Consider the following 20,304-nt stretch of genomic DNA (forward strand, 5'->3'; position numbering starts at 1 on the left):
ACAATACTTGACCAGAGAAGAATGCAATTTACCACAGAGAACCAAGTACCATCTACACTGGAAAAGAGTGCCTCAAGGAAACTGAAGCACTTGATTAAAGTCCTAACAATAAATTGCAGGAACAGGCAAAGGCCTCAGGTTCTGAATGGACAGACAAGGAAAGACCCAGAACCAGAACTGAAGTCAAAGTGGAACATGGGTGATTTGGAAAGAACCCATAGAAACAGATGGCATATACACCAAACACAGCAAGCAAAACGCATCCAAAGCAATGGGTTGCTGCTCGCAATGTTTTGCTTGAAACAACCAAACCCACCTGAAGCAATTGCCAATCAACTTGAGATCAGCTAAGATAGTGGCCTGGATTTCATGATTCAAGGACCTTCTGAGGTAACCTGTGAAAGTTATGGGAGAACTAGGAAAATGATCACTTATATGGTTGCTGATGTACCGCAAATCCAAATCTTCTCATGGTGTAAAGCACTGTGAACTCGCTTCATAGAAGATAAACCACCACCACTGAGGACTCTGTTTCCCCATAATGAACACAATATATTCAGGAATAAACTTCTTTTGTGCTGACAAACAGCACAAAAATCACTGAAGATAAACACATAAAACATCAAAAGAGCATTGTCCTATGACAAACCCTGAGACTCTCATCAGCAAAAAAGAAGTCCTCAAGATAAGTTTGTCAGCAGGACCTTGATGAGTATTAAAAAATGTTGTTAACAAATGGAAAGGAAACACCTTCAAACAGTAACAGTTCTGATCCAGATCACTGCATATGAACTGGAGATATATGGGTTCAACAGACAGCTGTAAAAAATAAGAGTCCCCCAAACAAGCAATGTAAGCCTCCAGGCACTGCTGATAAAGATACGTGCTACGTCTCTGTCAAACTCAGACTTGAATATATGTGTTCACATTTGCACAAATTAAGGTTAAGACACCAGCTCTGTTTCATTTTGGGTACAAAGTAGTCATCAATGTATATCCTTTGTGCACAGCCTGAGCTGCCATGGCTTCCCCAACCCCTCTTGCCAGGACGGCATCCTGACCGATGCTGCTGGAAGGCCTTGAGAGTTACCAGTAAACCTCTGTTTCAGAATGAAAATTTAATCTCAGTAGGGAACAGAAATTGCTGAGCTTTCAAGTCCTTAAAGTGAACTTCTTAACTTAGGAGAGAAACATTTATTACTGCTTGCCTGAAGAAAGAAGCATGATGTACTGCTCTCACAAATACCATTTACCCAGAAGAGTGCCATGGAGTACCTCGTTCAACAAAAACTATGGGACTGTACAGAAGTTTCAACAAGAGCAAAACACTCGGCGAACAGAACTGTTAAGTGGGAGCTCTGAAGATCTCATGACCTTGTGCACAAAGATGTTCCTTGAGACCTAGCATGATGATGTCTTTTAAAAATCTCATTTGTTTCCATGACAGTGGTTATGTAACAGATTCGCACGTTGTCAGATAAACATAGGAAAAGTTTTAGGGCAGAAACCATCCACCCAAGAGGTTTCCTGGGTATAGATACAGGCACATCTTTGAAAAGAAGCATCCCTTATGCTTATAGCATGTAAGGAATCTCTAGGCCTGAAAACATTTAGTTAACTGAAAAATATATTACTAGATAAAACAAAGATTAATTTCCTAAAATTTAGACACCACTAGAAGCAAAAACCTACAGTTCATTTTAAGGATTAATATTACCTCAAAATGGAGAGAATTGGTGAATTAAAAAAAAAAAAAGGTTCTATTGTTCTGTTGCAGCTACCATCAGCTGAAGGTCATATTCCTAGAAGGGAAAAAAAGGAAGCAAGTGCCTGTTAGTTAAAAAAAATCATGAACAGCTAAGTTAAGATGCTACTGGGAGACTGGGTTCTCACAGAGGAAATGCCATAGCTAAATAAACCTTTGGGACAAAAACAATAAAAGCAAACATTTATGTCTGAAGGTGAAGGACTTCCTTGTAGCCAGTTGTCTGAGTCTGTTCAGTAACTCGTATCTTCTCAAGTCCAGGTAAATGACTATAAATTACAGGCAAAAATAATCTATTAGGAGGACAGTAACCTTGACATACACCAAGTAAAAAAGCAGTACCACAGGCCACAAGTTATGCCCAGCAGAATGTTTCCTGATGTTAATCAAAGACAGCCTCTTAGGAAATGAGCAGGAATACTCTGTTTTTTCAAGTCAAACATGAGGTAGTTCAAACAGGATTGGGATTTGGACAGCAAACTTGACCATATTCTAGAATTAGAAGGTCTTGGCATAGTGGTTGAGTCCTGGGATTCTACAGGGAAGTAGCTTGATACCAAAACTCTCTTGGATTTTTTCTGTGCATGAAGATCATTGTTGCTGAAGAGACGTATCAGCGAAAAAGCCTAGAACAGCTTCCCCAATTGGGGAAGCTGACAGCTTCCTTTGGACACAACCTGTCCCAACCAGGAACAGAAATACTGGCACATCTTGTTAGATTCCAGGATGGACAGTTCAATTCTGGAGTGCCCCGATCATAAAAGGTGATTTCTAAGATGCCATTCCACAATGCTTGCAACCCATTAAATATATAAGTCTATGTACTCATATATATGTTTGGTTTCAGTGATCAGTGCATTACTTTCACAGATCTTGTAATATTTTATTTTGCTGATACAGAACATAGTAGTGATATTATATCAGCTGTAAACAGGGAGGCTGAAAGGACAAATTGATTCAGGAACAGAAGGCCTGGTGTGTTACCTTTCACCATGGTTTCTAGAATGCTGTAATTTGCACCCAACAGGTACTGCAAGTCTTGAGCTTTCATGTGAATTCCTTAAAGCAACTCCTTAGCCACAGACAGAAGCATGTATCACTACTAACCTGGAAAGCAGAAGTCTACTGTTCACATGATCTGACACCTGTTACCACTGCAGGGAGTCTCATAACTCCCTCATCACCATCAAGAAGAAAACTGGGAAACAGTTGAGCAAATAACAGTTCAAGTTACTTCTGCAAAGATTTCATATAGAGGCTTGTAAAACAACAAACCGAATTTTCAAACTGTCAAGCATGAACCTGCTAGCTAGCTGCAACTGGTATGGGCTGGTTGTAAATTTTTCTAACATCAGTGACATGTTCTGATCTTCCAGTTAATAAAGAGAAATGACACAGAACTACCAGTTAGGAAGCTGATCACTGGTTTTGCAGACAGACTAGATGAAATACAATGGGGGCTTGGGAGCCTAGAAAGAAGAGGGTGAAGATTCTGGGTAGTTGAGGGTGATCCTGGAGATCAGAGATGGATGGAGACGAACGCTTGGGGAATGCCCTGGGACCATGGCCTGTAATGCCTGAGACTGTTAACTGCAAGAAGCTGCAAAGCAGGTATTGACATAACTTTCTTCTCCATCCTCCCAGACTAGCAGTGATTCTCTGGCTGGGAAGGAAAGTTGAGACGTCAGTAAACACAACACCAGGGTGGGGGGCAAGTGAGGGACTGTGTAAAAAAAAAAAAAAACCCAAACCAAAAAACACCCCACACCAACCAACCAAGAAAAAAGAAAAAAACAAAACCAAAAAACCAAACCAGTAACCAGACCCACTACAGGCTGCCATTTACTCCCTCACCTGTGACACCATCACTACACATTTGTTGATGATTCAACTACATTGTACACTGTCTTTCATTAACTGGATTTGAGACTTCCATTCATTGCAGACAGCTCAGAGTCCTGGAAAACTGACGTAAAACACCTGCGCCTTTTGAGTTTGCTGTCCTGTGCATGTGGCCACTTGAGTGTCCCCTCAGTCCAGAACAAGACATTTATCTCTATCGTAACCCAGTCAGGGAGAACTGAAAAAGCATTTAGGTACATACATTGACCTGGTTTTGACAACACAGAAGGGAATTTTCCTTTTGTCACAACCTGCTTTTCTAGACTATATAGAGCAAGAGAAGACACTAAATGAAGTCACATTTGAAGACAGCAAAATAATTTTGAAACGAAGCAAGAAACAAGAGGCCCTGAGCCCCAGGAAAGACATACCATTTATTAAAATACATAGCTGAAAGGTCAAGCTCTGAATCATTCATTAAAAACAGGAATCTGTCGGGTTGTAAGGAAGCTCTCATTTGATCTGGAGTTAACAGGAGGTCTAACAGACTCAAAGGGTACAGTTTGAGTGCATGTCAATCTTGAGGCCCAGATACTAGAAAAGTAACTATATCAGGGGCTTCAAAAGACTAACAAACCATCTGCCCCTAATAGCCATTCACTGAGCTAAAGGAAAAACAACATTTCTGATACTCAGCAAATACCCCCAGCATCAGAGAAGACTCTAAAACGCCAGTCTGGATGGAAGGATCCTGAACTGTTATTAGTCATGCAAATGTTATTGGACCATGCAAATGTAGCAGCAAGGACTGGTAGCAATAAAATCTGTTCAAGATCTTAGAGACAGATGCAAAACAAATCTCTTCCTCCTCCTACTGAGTATCTCAAAGACTGTCTGCTGCTTTCAATTTTGAAAACCCAGCCACAGCCAACTTATCTTTTACCTTTTTTATTATTATTAGTTTTTGGGTGGAGGGTGTTTTGTTTTAGGTTTGTTTTGGTTTAACACTAGGAGTGGTCAAGTGCAGAGCCTTGTACCCCAACTGCACTTAAACTGACACCACAAAATTCGTGGACAGCACAGTATCCATTTCCAGGCAAAGCAGATTGATGGAGACAGTTTTTCTTAGTCACTTCTGACAAGAAAATTTAAGACTCCTACTGAATCCCAATCCTACTTTACAAGGGAAAAAAAGAACAAAAACACACACAAAACCTAAAACCCAATTCAAATCAAGTAAGGAACTATGTTAAATATAGAAATACCACCCCACTGTGCAAATGCTGTGAAGAAATAACCTCTACTAAATAAATCCTACCCACAGATAGCAAGGCAGCTAGAACAGTAAATCCTCACCAATCTTTCCAATGATTAGCAGGATAAAAATCTCACAGCAACATCATTTTTTGAGGCATATAAAAACGAAAAAAGCCAAAGGAAAGTATCTCTGGTGCCTGTCAGATATATGGAAGACAGTTAAGTGCTTATTTATATGAACCAGGAGAAAAGTAAAAAAAAACCAAACAAACAAAAAAACCCACAAAAACAAAAAACAAACAACAACAACAACAAAAAAATACCAACCAACCATAAAAAGCATTCCTAGGAAAAAGTCTGGGTGTTTCAAGAATTTGCCAAGAATTACTATGAGTGAACAATAAACACTTTAAAACTATTCTCTTTTAATTTATATCTTAATTATTCCTTCCAAGGGAGACTATTTTACATGGAACTTTCAAATTCTTTTCTATCACAGAATCAATAAGGCTGGAAAAGACCTTTAAGATCATCAAATCCAACCATCAACCCAACACCGCCATGCCCACTAAACCATGTCCCAAAGTGCCATGTCTACACATTTTTTGAACACTTCCAGTGATGGTGACTCCACCACCTTCCTGGGCAGCCTGTTCTCTCTGTAAAGAAGTTTTTCTGCTTCAACACTCTATTGATGCCTGACAAGCAATGGTGACACTCCACATGAACTAAAGACAACAACTGAAAGCAGGTTTTTCCTGTGGACTTAAAGCAGGTTTTAGGCAGTTAATACACACAACTCTTCACTGAACTGTCTCAGCTTAACTCTAACCCATACATTTTCCTCCAGTGAAGATGATGGCATCCTTTTATAGCCTTAACCTCTTGCTAGAGCAAGCCATGGGAGTCACAGTACTTCAGTATATGTATATTTCTGCATTGTCCTTGCTATATGATAGGTTTTCGAATTAATGTTACCTTTTAAAAAGCTGCTAAAAATCTTTGCTTAATTTCACTAGGTATTTCATGTCCTTTTGTTGTTTAAGGGAAGCTAGTGCAATGGATGATTAAGAATGCATGTTTTGTAGAAGTTTATTACAGAAAAGAATTATTCATGTCTACTGACTACACAGTAGAGTCTGCCACAAGTCACTGCAAGAATCAAAATTAATTCTCTATAATATTGCCAGATTAATTTAAACATTTTTTATCACAGTGCAGTAAAATGAAGTAAAACAAAATTCTGCATTGTATCCACTATAGTAATAAACCAACTCATAATATTAAACAAAAAAAGGTGATGACAATAATCGGAACATCAGTGGGAGCATTGGAGCCAGAAAGCCAAGATTCTGGTTTAAATCTTTTATAAGAAGAGATACTTCAGAATACATACAGACAAATTGCATATAGCATTCCTACACAATTAGAAAATGAAATTCAAAAGTACCTTACTAACGAAAGCGCCAAACAAAATATGCCTTACCTGAGTTATTCCACTGGGAGGAATCTTGTATGACTGCAGCTTCTGCTTCAATAGGTCAGGATCACTGTGGCGGAATGGGCACCCTGACAGTAAAAAACAAGCAAGCTCAAAAAACAAGGCTGTTTACCCAGAAGTTAGCGCAGTAAGGCACTCAAGAGACCAGCTAAGCTGTTCCTAATTGTCTAACAGCTTATTAATAGGAAAGTTAATTGCCCATGTGTACAATTGCTTACTTTTTTCTTTTTCTTTTTTTTAAAGAATTACTCTACTGCATAGTTATCAGGGCACCAGAGGCTCAAGAGTTATATAAAGTATCCCAATATTAACAGGCCACAATTCTAATTCACTGACAGGAAAAGAGGGTCAGTTAGTTCCTTACTAACAATGCTAGTGCTGGTACATTTAATAGCTATGAAAAAAATGAGAAAAGGCAAGTAATGAAAGCCAACTGGTCTTTAAAGCATAGTCCTTTGTAAAAATATTACTTTAGAATATTAGTTTATATTACTTTATAACCTTAGAAAGTTCCACCACCTTAAATAAGAGTGGGGGTTTTTTTTGTCCCACAATAACAATGGTGAAGCCAGTGCAGGTTTTCCATGTTTAGTCACACAGAGGTAGGAGGTTTTCAAGTACCCTAGCAAACTTCAGAATTTCTGTACAATTAAATTCAGAACATCCCTAACTGGTCACTTTTTAAAGCATCTATACATTTACAGTCCCCTTACACTGCATGACACGATGTATATAAAACCAGAAGCTATCAAGTGCAATCTAAAGAGAATAGTGCAAGGCCACTGCAGCCTTAAAATTAAACACATAATTTAAGAGACTAAGGGAGGGAGTAATTTCTCTAGCCAAGGGTTTCTGCTGTGTTAAAACTTTCTTTTTTAAGGTACTCACCATGATAATCCCCTTGACTTGGTGGATTGGACATGATAATCTTCATGCAGCTATATGGGGTATAATCAGTTCTCTTTCCTTCTTTCCCATAGCTGTGGCGAATGCTGTAAGCATATCCTTTGTCAAACTAGACAAAAACAAAAGAATAAATTCTTACATACTGTGCTAGTGATTCTATCTGCTCTGCAAATAGAAATATTGGATAACAAAATAAACCTTCCAAACATAATCAAACTGAGAAAAAAAAACCTGAGTTGCTCACTGTTAGCTTTGATTTTTGTATTACATGGAGTTGTATATGCACATATATGTGTTCTTCAGACACATCACAAAAGAAGTGTGTAACTGCATTGATTTAAGGTCTTTACAGCTGATGCAGTAATCACTTTAAATGTAAGACAAATTAAATATTAAAATTTTCAACCCCATGATGTTAGCAAAGGAAGAAAACATAGCAATTTAAGATCTTTCATAAACGTCCATAAATTGGGTGCTTTATCAGGGAAAAAAAAAATAGAAACATAGATTTCTTTACTCAGGTTCACGTTCTTCCAAAACATAACGCTTCACTTATCTTTTGTTTCAGCACTGAAGTTCAATTCATTAGATTCTAAAATGGAGTATACTTCATTGTATAAAAAGAGAAATACTTCTCTTGTACAAAAGATTTTAGAAAATCTCTTTTGTCTACTGATCGACTACCAACCCCTCCAGTAAAATTTAATCTTCTGAAGTAATATAGATGTAAACAAACATTTATCTTGGCAGCTGAGTACAGCACTATCCATGTATTATTTGAGAGAAGTCCTGTGGAAACCATTCAATGACATGAGTTCATGTTATTTTATATGTGGCAATAGGTGACATAAAATCTATAGTAGAATCAGATAATTTAACATAGGGATCCCATTAAGTTGCATTAGCTACTATAAGGTATTAAGGAACATTTGTTCAAATGTTCTAGTTGTAAAAAAAAACCGAATAGGATAAAATAATAAAGCATCATATTTAGAATTACACATTCTCAGTCTCTCTTCTCCTCAAAAAATATATGACAATATATAAAAGAACTGTGCTCTTGCTCAATTCAAAATTTTAGCACTAACCTTATGTAAAGTTCTGTGTCTGAATTAAATGTGAACAACTGCCATAAGAATTTGTTTCCTTCTCAAAAACCACTCTAAAATAATTTTTGCTCTTATATTTTGCCAGCATAAGACAATGTAACATGCTGAGAAAAATAATTCAAGCATACAACTGTTAACACTACTACTTCAAGAACACTCTCATTTCTACAGATAAAAGTAGTTCCCTGTTTGGCCCTTGGACTTCCAAATAGTAATTCAGAACATACAGATACCTATATGAAATACCTTGACCTGCTAAAACAAGTCTAAAATAAAACAGAAAAATAAGTATATTTTTCTTCATATAAAGCACTTCCAACACTTTTGAAAAATATAAATAATTGAAAAACTATAGAATGGTATGAAAAACTATAGCATGGTATGTAAATAAATAATAAATGTGTATAATAATATACACAACCTTTGAGGATAACATCATAAATTGCACCTTATTCTGGATCGGTAAAAAAAGAAACTTCTCTATCAAGATGCTGGTCATGATCAAGACAATGTATCAAGAAGAGTAATATGCAGCATTCCTTCCAAATAAGTTTTAAGACATCCAAAGCTCTGAACAAATATTGACTAATTAATCCTTACCATGCATTTGACAAAGTGACTTTACTCTGTTTTAAAAGGTTTAAAAAAAAAAACCAAAAACAAAAAAACAAAACGAGAAAACAGAGAGCATTGTATTTTCCAGCATAGCCACAGGCAGGATCCAGCACATAGGAATATTCCTATTGAGTCAACCATTTTTCCCCAGGCGAGAAAAGAATTGGTTGGCTGAAGAGTAACCCAATGCTACTTTCGCTCGCAGCAGAGAGTTGGGCTTACCAACTCTTCATTAGAAAGCAGAGTAAGACTGTATGAGGACCCGCTATAGGTGTGGGCCTATACTCGGGAAGGGCGGGTGGGAACAGGTACCTTCCCCTTAGCAGGGCAAGCAGCAGCCACTGGCTGAGTCCTCCTGCTGCTCCTGCAGGAGCTGCAAACGGCATATTTACTCCTGAAAAACAGCAGACATCAAAGATGAAGATGTGCGTATTTTAATTCCCAACCTCTGAGTCAATCTGTTAAACTGAAGATGGAGTCTGTGATCCTATATCCACCTATTCTTCCATCCAGAAGGTCTGGAACCTTTTCTCCTTTGCAAAAAATGAATGAATGCATATTTCATTTGCTTAACAAAGGATATTTGAGCAATCAGTTAAATTAGATTAAATTAGTTTTTTGTAAGCAAATCTTGAATGCTTCAGGATGTATTGCTTAGTTTGCCAGAAAATTAACACCCCTCTAACAGTTCTGTATGCAAAAATCTTGAGCTGTACTTTTCACATCACTTGCCTTAATGCCCACAGAAATTACTTTTACTACCTAACTCATTATTTTATGCTGAGAAGTAGCTCGTGCAGTAAATAGAAACAACAGCTACATAATAACACAACGCGACCCTGGAGCAGGTTGGATATTTTCCTCATTGCTTTCTTGTAACCCTGTTTGGATCTCAGAGTTTCCACAGTGGCAGATGGCAGAGAAGAACACAGGTACATGGTACAAGTTAGCACACGTGCAGTTATGTGCTTCATTAAGAGCTCTCTCATCCTTGTGATTCAGCGCTTCCTATCATTGATTAAGGAACCAGGATTTTAGCAGGGCCAATATCTGTCAGGCTGTGTGGTCATCCTCAGTGGGAAGAAACCATGAATTGTGGCATTTCATTTCCAAAAACACATCCTGAGGAAAAGCCCTCTCTGTACATTGGGGGATGAACTCAATGATCAGATTTGCTCTTTCCCAATACCATAACCCCAGGATGTGCACAAAGGAAAATCCTCCTCAGGAGCAATCCCTTTTGCCAGCAAAAGCATGAAGGTATAATTAGCCATGTTTGAAATGTGCAGAAATGAGAAGGCAGAGGTAGGGAACTGTGCCCTCCAATTTATTCAAACACCCCAAATTGAAATCTTGGGATTTTCGCAGCAGTATGAATTTTTGTTTTAGAAGACTGCAAGTCAACTGTCTGAGCTTTAACTTGATCCCTGAAGACAGAGAGTTTTTTGAGGACTTCTCTTTCCTCCAGCCATGGCTGAAGGATGCGTGTGATGCCTGGTCTGAGGGGTACTGCCGATGACGAGTGGGTAGTTTTCAGTTTTTATGCATCAGTGTTTGTTGTAATTAACCAAGGTGTCCAGAGTATGGTACCAAAGGTACTAATGATGATCCTGGGTATCCTGGAACAGGTGACACTGAGGCTTTCTTAGACAACTTCTCCCAATAAGAAACTAAGCTCTTAGCACTGATTAGTGGGACTAAACCAATAGTCCAAAGCCAGAATCAAGAGGCTGTGGGACAGTTCACTGGGTATAGAGGAGTGTACCATAGCAAGGAACTTACATCTTGCTTTTATATGGTATATTCCCATGAGTATCAGACTAAAGCAGATTAATTTGCCCTATAACTGTTAGTTAAGGCACACATACCATATTAGACAGACTTCACTAGAAGCTAGACAAGTTATCAATTAAGGCATAAGTAAGATATAAATAAAAAAGTATAAAGAAAAGAAGATATGTAAGCTATAAATTTGCAACTGGTATAGCCTAACACCTACTAAGTTCCAGATAGGACTTGAAGGAAATGCTATTTTCAGTAAATTCTATTCACACAAGATCTTTGGATATGGAACGAGGATGTACATCAAATGGACCTTTTGGCACCTTTGAAGAAAAGCTTCTATCAATTTCATACAACTGAATACAATTTCAAAGGAGAACAATTACAAACGACATTCCCAAGGCATTCCACTGCAAAATAAGTAATATCATCACTGAGAGTTACCTTCTTTATATCACTTGTCATATTTGCAGATTATTATCTGGAAATAGAACTATTGCCCAGAAGACCAACCATATCTTGGGCTGCATCCAAAGCAGCGTGGCCAGCAGGTCGAGGGAGGGGATTCTGCCCCTCTGCTCTGGTGAGACCCCACCTGGAGTCCTGCATCCAGCTCTGGAGCCCTCAGCACAGGAAAGACATGGACCTGTTGGAGCAGGTCCAGAGGAGGGACACAAAAATGATCCGAAGGATGGAACACCTCTTCTGTGAGATCAGGCTGAGAGAGTTGGGGTTGTTCAGCCAGGAGAAGAGAACTTACTGCAGCCTTCCAGTACTTAAAGGGGACTTAGAAGAAAGATGAGGACAGACTTTTTAGCAGGGCCTGTTGCAATAGGACAAGGGGTAATGGTTTTAAACTAAAAGAGGGCAGATTTAGGCTAGATATAAGGAAGAAATGTTTCACAATGAGGGTGGTGAAACACTGGCACAGGTTGCCTAGAGAGGTGGTAGATGCCCCATCCCCGGAAGCCTTCAAGGTCAGGTTGGACGGGGCTCTGAGCAACCTGATCTAGTTGAACTGCTCATTGCAGGGGGTTGGGCTAGATGTCCTTAAAATGTCCCTTCCAACCCAATCTATTCTATGATTCTAACTCACTAGGTCCTCCATAAGTTTTGTTATCAATTCTGACATTCAGCATGCATATTAGGATGGCAAATAATTTGCTTACAGGTCTTCCAAGCCCTGTGTGCTCAGGTTCACACTTCCCCAAAACTTTCATGTTTCAGTTTAACTCCTTTTATATACTCGTGTAAGTTTTTATGCATCTATTACTTACAGTACAGCAAGATTTATTTATTTAAAGTCTAACAACTAAGCAAAATGACTGCAATAATTTTGTCTAGCTTCTTGGCTGACCACCAGATTAGTTCCAACTCTGCAAAATTCAAAGAGTAACGGTTTAACACCTTTTTTTTTAAGCATTGGGTAATTTCCTGTCTAAAATTGTTGAGCCTCTATGGATAACATCTTCAAATTCATAAATTTATCGCACACAATGTTTATCTTCTGAAATAACTGGTTTGCTTTTTCATCCATTTCCTAGGCAGTCACTCAAATCGTTACTATTGATACTGCTTAGTTGGCATATCTTTTTCCAAGCAACTTTTTTTTTTTTTTAAAGCTCACTCTTAAAATAACTTCAACTTGAGATTATCTTTTCCCCAGCATGGTTGTCATTTAGGAGCACAAATAAATGTTTGTCTATCTACCAACAACAAAAAGTTTCAAATTATCCTAAATTCTCAGCCTATAGCATGCTCTCTACCTTAAAGGTACAGATCAGAGACATCAGCTAAAATTGAGCTGGAAAATTCTAATGTGCTGTGTGGCAGTCATTACAGACTGATTCACATCAAGTACAAAAACCTTTTTCTTCTCCGATTTCAGGTTTTCCAAACCACATGAGGCAAGAACTACTTTGCCCTGGAGATTGGCTCCGTCTACCACAAGGAAATCACAAAAGTTTTGATCAGTCAAACTCCTTGTATACTACCCACATGAGTGTAAACTGCATGTCTGATGAACTAGTTTCTGGGCTACCCCAGACCACTCATCCAAAAATATGACCACATAGGCTTTTATTTACAGCAGTCTAAGCTTCCTTTAATATAAATTAGCTAAGTATACAATTTATGTACACCACTTCCCCACACACTCACATGGACCAAGACTTTGAACCAGGAAAAGTATAAAATAAGTGACAGCAGACTGTCTTCTGTGCCTTAAAACACTGCATCAAATTATCAGAACAACACTTCTTAAAGTTATGTCCTATAATGACGTGATTTTTCTTAGGCATGCACTTGGTGATCTATGCAAGATTTTATTAGCTACTTCAAGACATTGTAATAATTCCTTCTGTATCTGAGTTATCAATACTGCTGGATTTTTTTTCATCTGTTGATGTTTCACTAACATTATATTGAAAAAATTCAGATACAGAAGATGCATTTCAAAACATATGGTCAAAGAAGAGACATTTCAATTCAGATTTGATTGTTTGGAGCAAACAATGAAGGAGTTGCTTTGAAACTGAAGCCTCTGAACAAGAAACTGGCACAGGGAAGACTTCTTTTGTAGACTGCCACTAAAATAACTTGTGCAGGTCATAAAGGTAAAGGCTACTTTAAAAACTGCTTTGAACAACAGTTAAGAGCATGTCAAATTGTGATTTCATTTTAACGCTCAACAGTAAAAGTAGAAAAAAAAACAGGCTATTTTTATTATAATACTTGCTTCATTTCTATTTCTGAGAAACTGAAATGTCTTTGTGATTACAGAATTATACAGGAGTCTTTGTTTTACAGAACATGATCTAATTCCCTTAATATAATGTCCTATCTCCTTAGCATAATATCACCTACACAGAGCATTTTTCTTGGATAAAAAGATGTATCTATCTGAAAGAAATAAATCCTTTCCATATTACACTGCACCAATCTCCTAATTCTTTATGGGATTACAATGCCAATGTCATTTCATGTAGTACTCCACTAATTGTACTAGTCATTTTCTCTAACATCATAATATTTCCAAAAATTACAAACTTTGAAAAAGAGGAAAATGCCATGTAACTATGAATATCACGGTTTTGATATTCCCAAGAATCATTATTTTTCCTAAATATTTGCTTAACCTACTGCAAAATTTTCAGTGAGTAACACTACAAAAAAAAAAATCTGAGAGAAAGAACAGCTGTTTTAAGACAAAAATCAGTTTGTAGGTGACAATTTCACCCATATCGGAATTCCACTAACAAATTAATACAATTTTCAATAAATCTTATCAAAAATACTGAAAGTTTCATGCTGGCAGTAATAGAGGTGGAAATTCCTTGTCATTTTAAATGAAACAACGTGACAAAATATTCATGTTTATGAATTATAATCAAGAATTATAAGGAAATTGGAAATTATAGCAAGAAAATAAATATTTTAGATGGCAATTAACACTGAACAGGTGATGAGAACTTCTGTTGCTTTGTTTTTAAATAGAAGAAAATACTAAATCTTATTTTAAACAAGGATTAAAACAGCTGAATTAAAACAGCAATATTTGACAGCACCGTAAGAGATACCACGCTCTCCTTAGCTATCTATAAAAGTACATTGGTACTTTCCTTCAAATAACAAATGAATACTCAACAAACCTGATTCCTGTAAACATATTTCATTTTCAACAGACTCTGCAGACCATTCTCTACGGTTTTAAGGAACTCTTAAGAAACGTCTTTATAATATCAGAGAACAATCTTGAATCCTTTACTAAATATTCACTCCATAACACACTCACTTAGAAAGTTTAATATGAGATAAAAAAAATCCAATAATAAATTTCTAAACCAAGGAATCTCATTCAGTTAGGAAAAAATCCGACACTGCACTTCGTACTCCATGAATTACAAGCACACCAATGCCTTTCAGATTTTTCTGCTGTTTTTCAGTCAGTCAGTGTTTCTCCCATTTCAATATTCAGAGAAGTTAACTGAAGTAACTTGGAAATGTATCTTTTAGCAGAAGGTAAGCAGTAAATTAACAGGGCTATTCATTTCATCAGAAGTGACAGACAGAGAATAAAAGTCCCCAAAACACTCAATGGCAAAGGAGAACACAGAAAACATTGCTGAAAGAGACGTAAGAGATTGCAAAGTCAGCAGAAATCTGTCATGTGGTACAATAAAAAACAACTAAGAAAGTTAAACAGAATAGTAACTAACTGTGTGCAGCTAGAGGAATAAGATTCAGCTCTAGACATCTAAATCCAGACGTCTCCCATTATTGTCAATGGAGGTCAATGCAATCAGAGGAGCCTGAGGCGTGATTCAATTTACCCTAACGCAGGCACCTAGAGGCTCATTAAATAAATCATTCTCTAGACACTATTGACTGTATAGGCTAGATCTCTATTGATCATAATGGCAACTTAGGATCCCAGTGTAAAGAATATGTATACCAAGGAGAAAAGAAATTCAGTAAGTCTGTATCAGAATTGGGAGAAATCCATACTTGTATGTATACCACTGCAGCACGTATTACAGGTCTTCAGAGAAGATGGATGAAGGTTGGCCAGAGACCCCTGCAAAGCCCACTGGCTAAATTCCTACTGCTTATCCAAGCTCTATCAATACTGTAAACAAGAGTGTTCTCGTATGATGTTCTATAGCTTTATTTGAGCACAGTGAACATGTAAGGCATTTACAGTCTCATGCAGCTCAAGATCTATTATACTGTAGCATATACTGTAACCTAGATCAGCATGTACAAAAAAAACCCTAAACGTATAGGGAAGAAATAGGAAAGAAAAATTATGTCAGCATGGAGACATGTTGTCACTTTGTGAAGGATCCTGAAACTTACCCAACTGGACTCTGGTTGTAAGACCAACCAGCAACAAAATGCAGGACTGGGACATGAAGTTCAGGCTGCACACCGACAGAGGGTTTATTCTCACTAGCCCATCGCAACATCTTAAAGCAGTGGATGAGAAGACAGAGGCGTTCAGCTTTGGTCTGCTGAACAGGCCAAAGCGTCAGGCAAATGGACTTCAGAAGAGATTTAGAGCAGAGCAACTACTCTCGGCTCCAGCTCAGACCCTAGATACTTGGGATACCTTTGGCTTCACAGAAAATAGTCCAACGTGGCTATTAGACAGAACGTTGTTATCATTTAACTCAACAGCCTGGCGTGGCAGGCTCCTTCATTCTAGCAATAATAATTTTCCATAAGGAAGGAGAAGGAGCATACCAGAAAGCAAAGCTATCCGAGCAGCTATACTACAGACCGGAACTTTAGCAGGGTATGACAACTCCCAGGTCACTGGGATAGCAGGAGAGACACTCACAAATGAGAGAAGGTCTGAAGAAAAAAATTATCTCAGCCATTCCAGGCAATCAAAGTTGGCAGGACTTGCCTCATTTTGAACAGGAGTCTTGGCATTAAAAGAACAGACATGCACTCAACCACAGCACCAGAAATGAGCCCAAAGGAACAGTGCACACCGATTTGCTGTTGAAGAGCACTGCTGCTGGCACGGGCTCCAATTCACCTGTGCTAGGGTGTTCCCAATTTCAAAGACCTCTACAGGATACCGGGACAAACCCAAGCAAGTCTGGCTCATTATCCAATATTCCTGTTCTACTTAGTACATCTGCCAGAGAGTCAAAAGATCTGAGCAAGTTCACCACAACACTTGAAGTTCTCTGCCTATGCATCATTTCCAAAGAGCAGCCATCTCCTGATACAGTGGAAGACGTCATTTGCTCACTGAACTGTTTGTACTTACAAGCTGGTTGAACTACGCAGCATTCCCTAAATATGCAATCTTTGAAGCAGAGACTGGAAAGTTTTGCACACCTTTTGGATTACTTAAACCACAGAACTGTTCTTCCCTTTTAAAACCATGTACCTTGCATAGGCAGTTCACCAGAGTAAGGCCCCACATCTTTACTGATTAGATATTACTGAATTACTTCATTAATTTATTACTGCATCCCCTTGCAAGCACCCTTGCTGCGTACCAGTATTGTCAGGAATCCATTATAGATTGTTATTCCTGTATCTATACACTAATCAGAATGGCATCTGAAGCCAAGTTCAGCATTAGATGACAAAAGGCATGCAAGAGGCAAGGTGAGTTAAAAAAACAAAGGCTGGCCTTCTTCATTGATCATGAGATTGAGTGGTAAATTGCTGTGACCATCAGGTTATAACAGTCCACCAGCAAAGAAGTCCTCATTCATTCAAAATTTATGACTGACCCCATCTAGTCTGTCATGAGGTATGGTAAAGCCCAAGAGATTAGATTTTACCCTAAACCAAAGATTTGCACAAGTAGCAGCACCAAAGACATCCAGTGCCTTGGCCTGGAGAATATCCCTTTAACCAATCCAAGTGACAAAGTCACTGAAATACGATACAACTGTGGCCAAAAACTTGCCTTTTCCTGAGATATGGTTGAATCTGTTGGACAAGGATGCGTATCAGAACAGAAGGATAACCCGTCACATCATGTCTCAAGATACCAGCAAATACCTGGTATAAGTGCCCATTAAGAAAAAGAAAAAATTCTCTGGATAAATTGATCATTGAAAAAAATCAAATAATTCTTAAAATTAGAACTACAAGGAGGCCAATGAATACGTCTCCTCAGACTGATAAGTATTCTTTATGTCTACTCTTGAAACATGTAGACTTAACTTTTTTGATACAGTCATAAAAGAATGACAAAAACAAGGCATTAAAACACAAAACCATACATGGAGATTTGATGTTTGTCAACCCTTTTGAACATAGAGTAAACTTGATATTGGGGCTCTCCAAACAGCACAGTTTGGCTCAGGAACACTGGCATTCTCTCTGTAAAAGGTCTGCTGTAAAAATAGATTTTTTCTTTATTAACAGCACAATAAAAGACAAAATGACATTTTAAGATGATGATCAAAGAAAACAGAAGTGCAGAAAAATAGATATTAGCCCTTGCTGTCATAAGAACTGCTTACATAGAAAGACCCTTTTATATTCTACCTTACACACAAAATGCCCTGTAATCAAGACATATTTGAAATCGAGACTGCAAGTATGACAAGTCTTTCTGCATTCAACAGAAAAAAAGCTTGTTTTAAAATGCACAAGCCTACTTTCCCATCTCTTTTTTTTAACTTTTGTTAATTCATCATAAATTAAAAGATGACTTGACTGCAGGGAAAATGTAAACAGAAAAATAAAAAAGCTCTACTGCCAGGCTGCTCTGAACTGTCTCAGGAGAAGTAACATACACCCCATTTTTTGGTGCCTGCTTTAAGGTTCTAAAAACCGGGAAATATCTCTGGTAACAAAATGCAAAAGTGAGCCTGGCTACTGTAATTCACCTAAAAAAACAACCTTTCTTTAAAAAAAAAAAATTCCTCAGAGTTTCACTGGTATTGCCCCAGTTCTCATGCCCCAAACCCAAGTCCATTAAGTAGACGAATTAGAAAAAGAATAGCTAGCTAGCTACCGCTAGCTTCTGCTCCACCATGTACAGCTGGGGAGGTGGAAGGTATTTGAGGCACATCTTGTTTTTCTGCTTGCGTGAGTGGACTTTAGAAGGGACACAGGGAACAGGAAAAGCTCCGAGCACACCACATCATGCCGAATTCAGTTTCACACCTAAATAGCATTGTACATTTCAATATAAAATCATAACCTAACCTTCTTTCAAGAAATAGTAACCTCTATAATGTTGAAATACTTAAGCCCTATCACAGTAATTTAACTTTCCTGAATCAATATATTAAATTTCTGAAACATAAATTGTGCATAGCACAAATAATGTATAAAAGAGCTGTCCTGTCTTTCTTCATAAGATTCAATAGATTTCAAAGACATGCAGCAGAATGTTAAATCAATTCTGAAAGTAAAAATACATTTTTATTAACAACGTGCCTATGTTGTATATCAGCAGAGTGCACATTTGACACAACATGCTGCTTTTCTGGATGACTGAATATGAAATATAGCCATGATTTGCTGGCTGAATGTAGACAGATGGAATATGACAGCTATATGATGTTACAACAATTATATGGACATTATCAAAAGAGAAGGCAAAGTATACAGGATCCTGCATTTTGTTTTGGAAGTCAGCTTATATGATTACAGGAAATCTGAACCTTTAATAAAATAATTTTTAAATATTCTTTAAAACAATTATATCAAGATTAATAAACTATTCTATCAAAATTTTTCTGTTTAAAAAGCACAGGAACACAACTGGAAGAGACCTGCTATGTCATTCAGCTTGTCCTGGAAGGTAATAAAAAGATACAGATGAATAGATTTGCATCCTAAGAAGAGTTAACACTTTTTTTTTTTTCTCCTAACTGTCTCAGAACCTGAGGTAAATAGCTGAAGAACTTAAACACATTACTGGTGGTGTGTGGGAATGCACAGCAGGTATTTTTCAGCAGATGGCTATAAAGAGAGAGCTGTATGGTTAAGAAGGTATTCGACAGAGCCTGCTAAAGACCGTACTTAGTGACACTCAGATACTTCAAAATCACTGAACTTGGAAATTTGGCAACCGGATAGACAAATCCATCCATTACTTTTCTTAAAATGTCATCGACTTACCTGCTGCTGCTGTGATAGCTAATAAAACAGAAACCTCTTCTGACAAGTACACAGTCTTTCCACAGCAACAATAAAGTGCAAGTCTGACAAGTGGTTCAAGACTACAAAAGGAATCTTTGAAAACTAAAGGTCTGGTTTTAACATCTATTTTTATACATACAATGCTAAAAAGATATTATAGTATGGAAAGAAAACGTGTTGCTGGGAATAAAACAAGTCATAAGAGAGCAGATTCTGATCTAAATGAGTTTTAGTACAGGAAAGATCTTGATTGCTTTCATTCTTGTCAGTGCAAGAACCTTATCACTAACTTGCTCATACACTAGATTACTAAATACGGATTTCAGTGCCTAATAAGTAACAGCTATGAAAATTGATCCTATTTCTTTTTATGGTAGCTAGTACAGTTAAAAAACATCACTAAAGTTATGCCAGCACTGTAATTAATGTCCTAAAAGAGAGATTACGTAGCTAGAGCTCTTCTCTGTGCCTAAGACATGCCACAGGCTGAAAGATTGTCCAAAATTTTTCCTTATGATGATTAAAATTGAAAATTAAAAGTAAGGACAGATACTTTTTTAACAGGTTAAAAAAAAGGCTGAATAAATTAAAGTACTTTAAAGCGAATAATCATAGGAAATTGCCAACATAACTTTGGCTTCACAACAAAGACTGAAGAATTCCAGTTTTAAAAGAACATAATTGAGAAATCTCGTAGCAACTGAAAAGGAATTGTGTTTGGAGTGAAAGAACACACATTTTTACTATAGCACTCATTACTGTGATTCTTAGAACTTTTATGTGCCAACACAATATCCTCCAAGTATATCATAGCCTAAAATTATTTTATGTTTTCTAGTACATCATCATCAGTTGTGGCCTGTTTGCATAACACTCAAGAAACAAAAATATAGTGA

At 37.5% G+C, this 20,304-nt stretch overlaps 1 protein-coding gene across 1 annotated transcript in view; it reads right to left on the bottom strand.

Moving 5' to 3' along the window:
- Positions 1-20,304, bottom strand: part of LOC104628860 (DNA primase large subunit-like) — a gene marked incomplete at its 5' end in the record, with an annotated part of 55,804 nt that overhangs the window by 17,841 nt on the left and 17,659 nt on the right. The window contains 2 exons of the mRNA XM_010297576.1: positions 6,351-6,433; positions 7,254-7,380. Of these exons, the coding sequence (XP_010295878.1) occupies positions 6,351-6,433; positions 7,254-7,380 (210 nt within the window). The remainder of the gene's footprint in view (positions 1-6,350; positions 6,434-7,253; positions 7,381-20,304) is intronic.

The sequence above is a fragment of the Phaethon lepturus genome, unplaced genomic scaffold (genome assembly GCF_000687285.1).
Source record: "Phaethon lepturus isolate BGI_N335 unplaced genomic scaffold, ASM68728v1 scaffold1152, whole genome shotgun sequence".
Lineage (NCBI taxonomy): Eukaryota > Metazoa > Chordata > Aves > Phaethontiformes > Phaethontidae > Phaethon > Phaethon lepturus.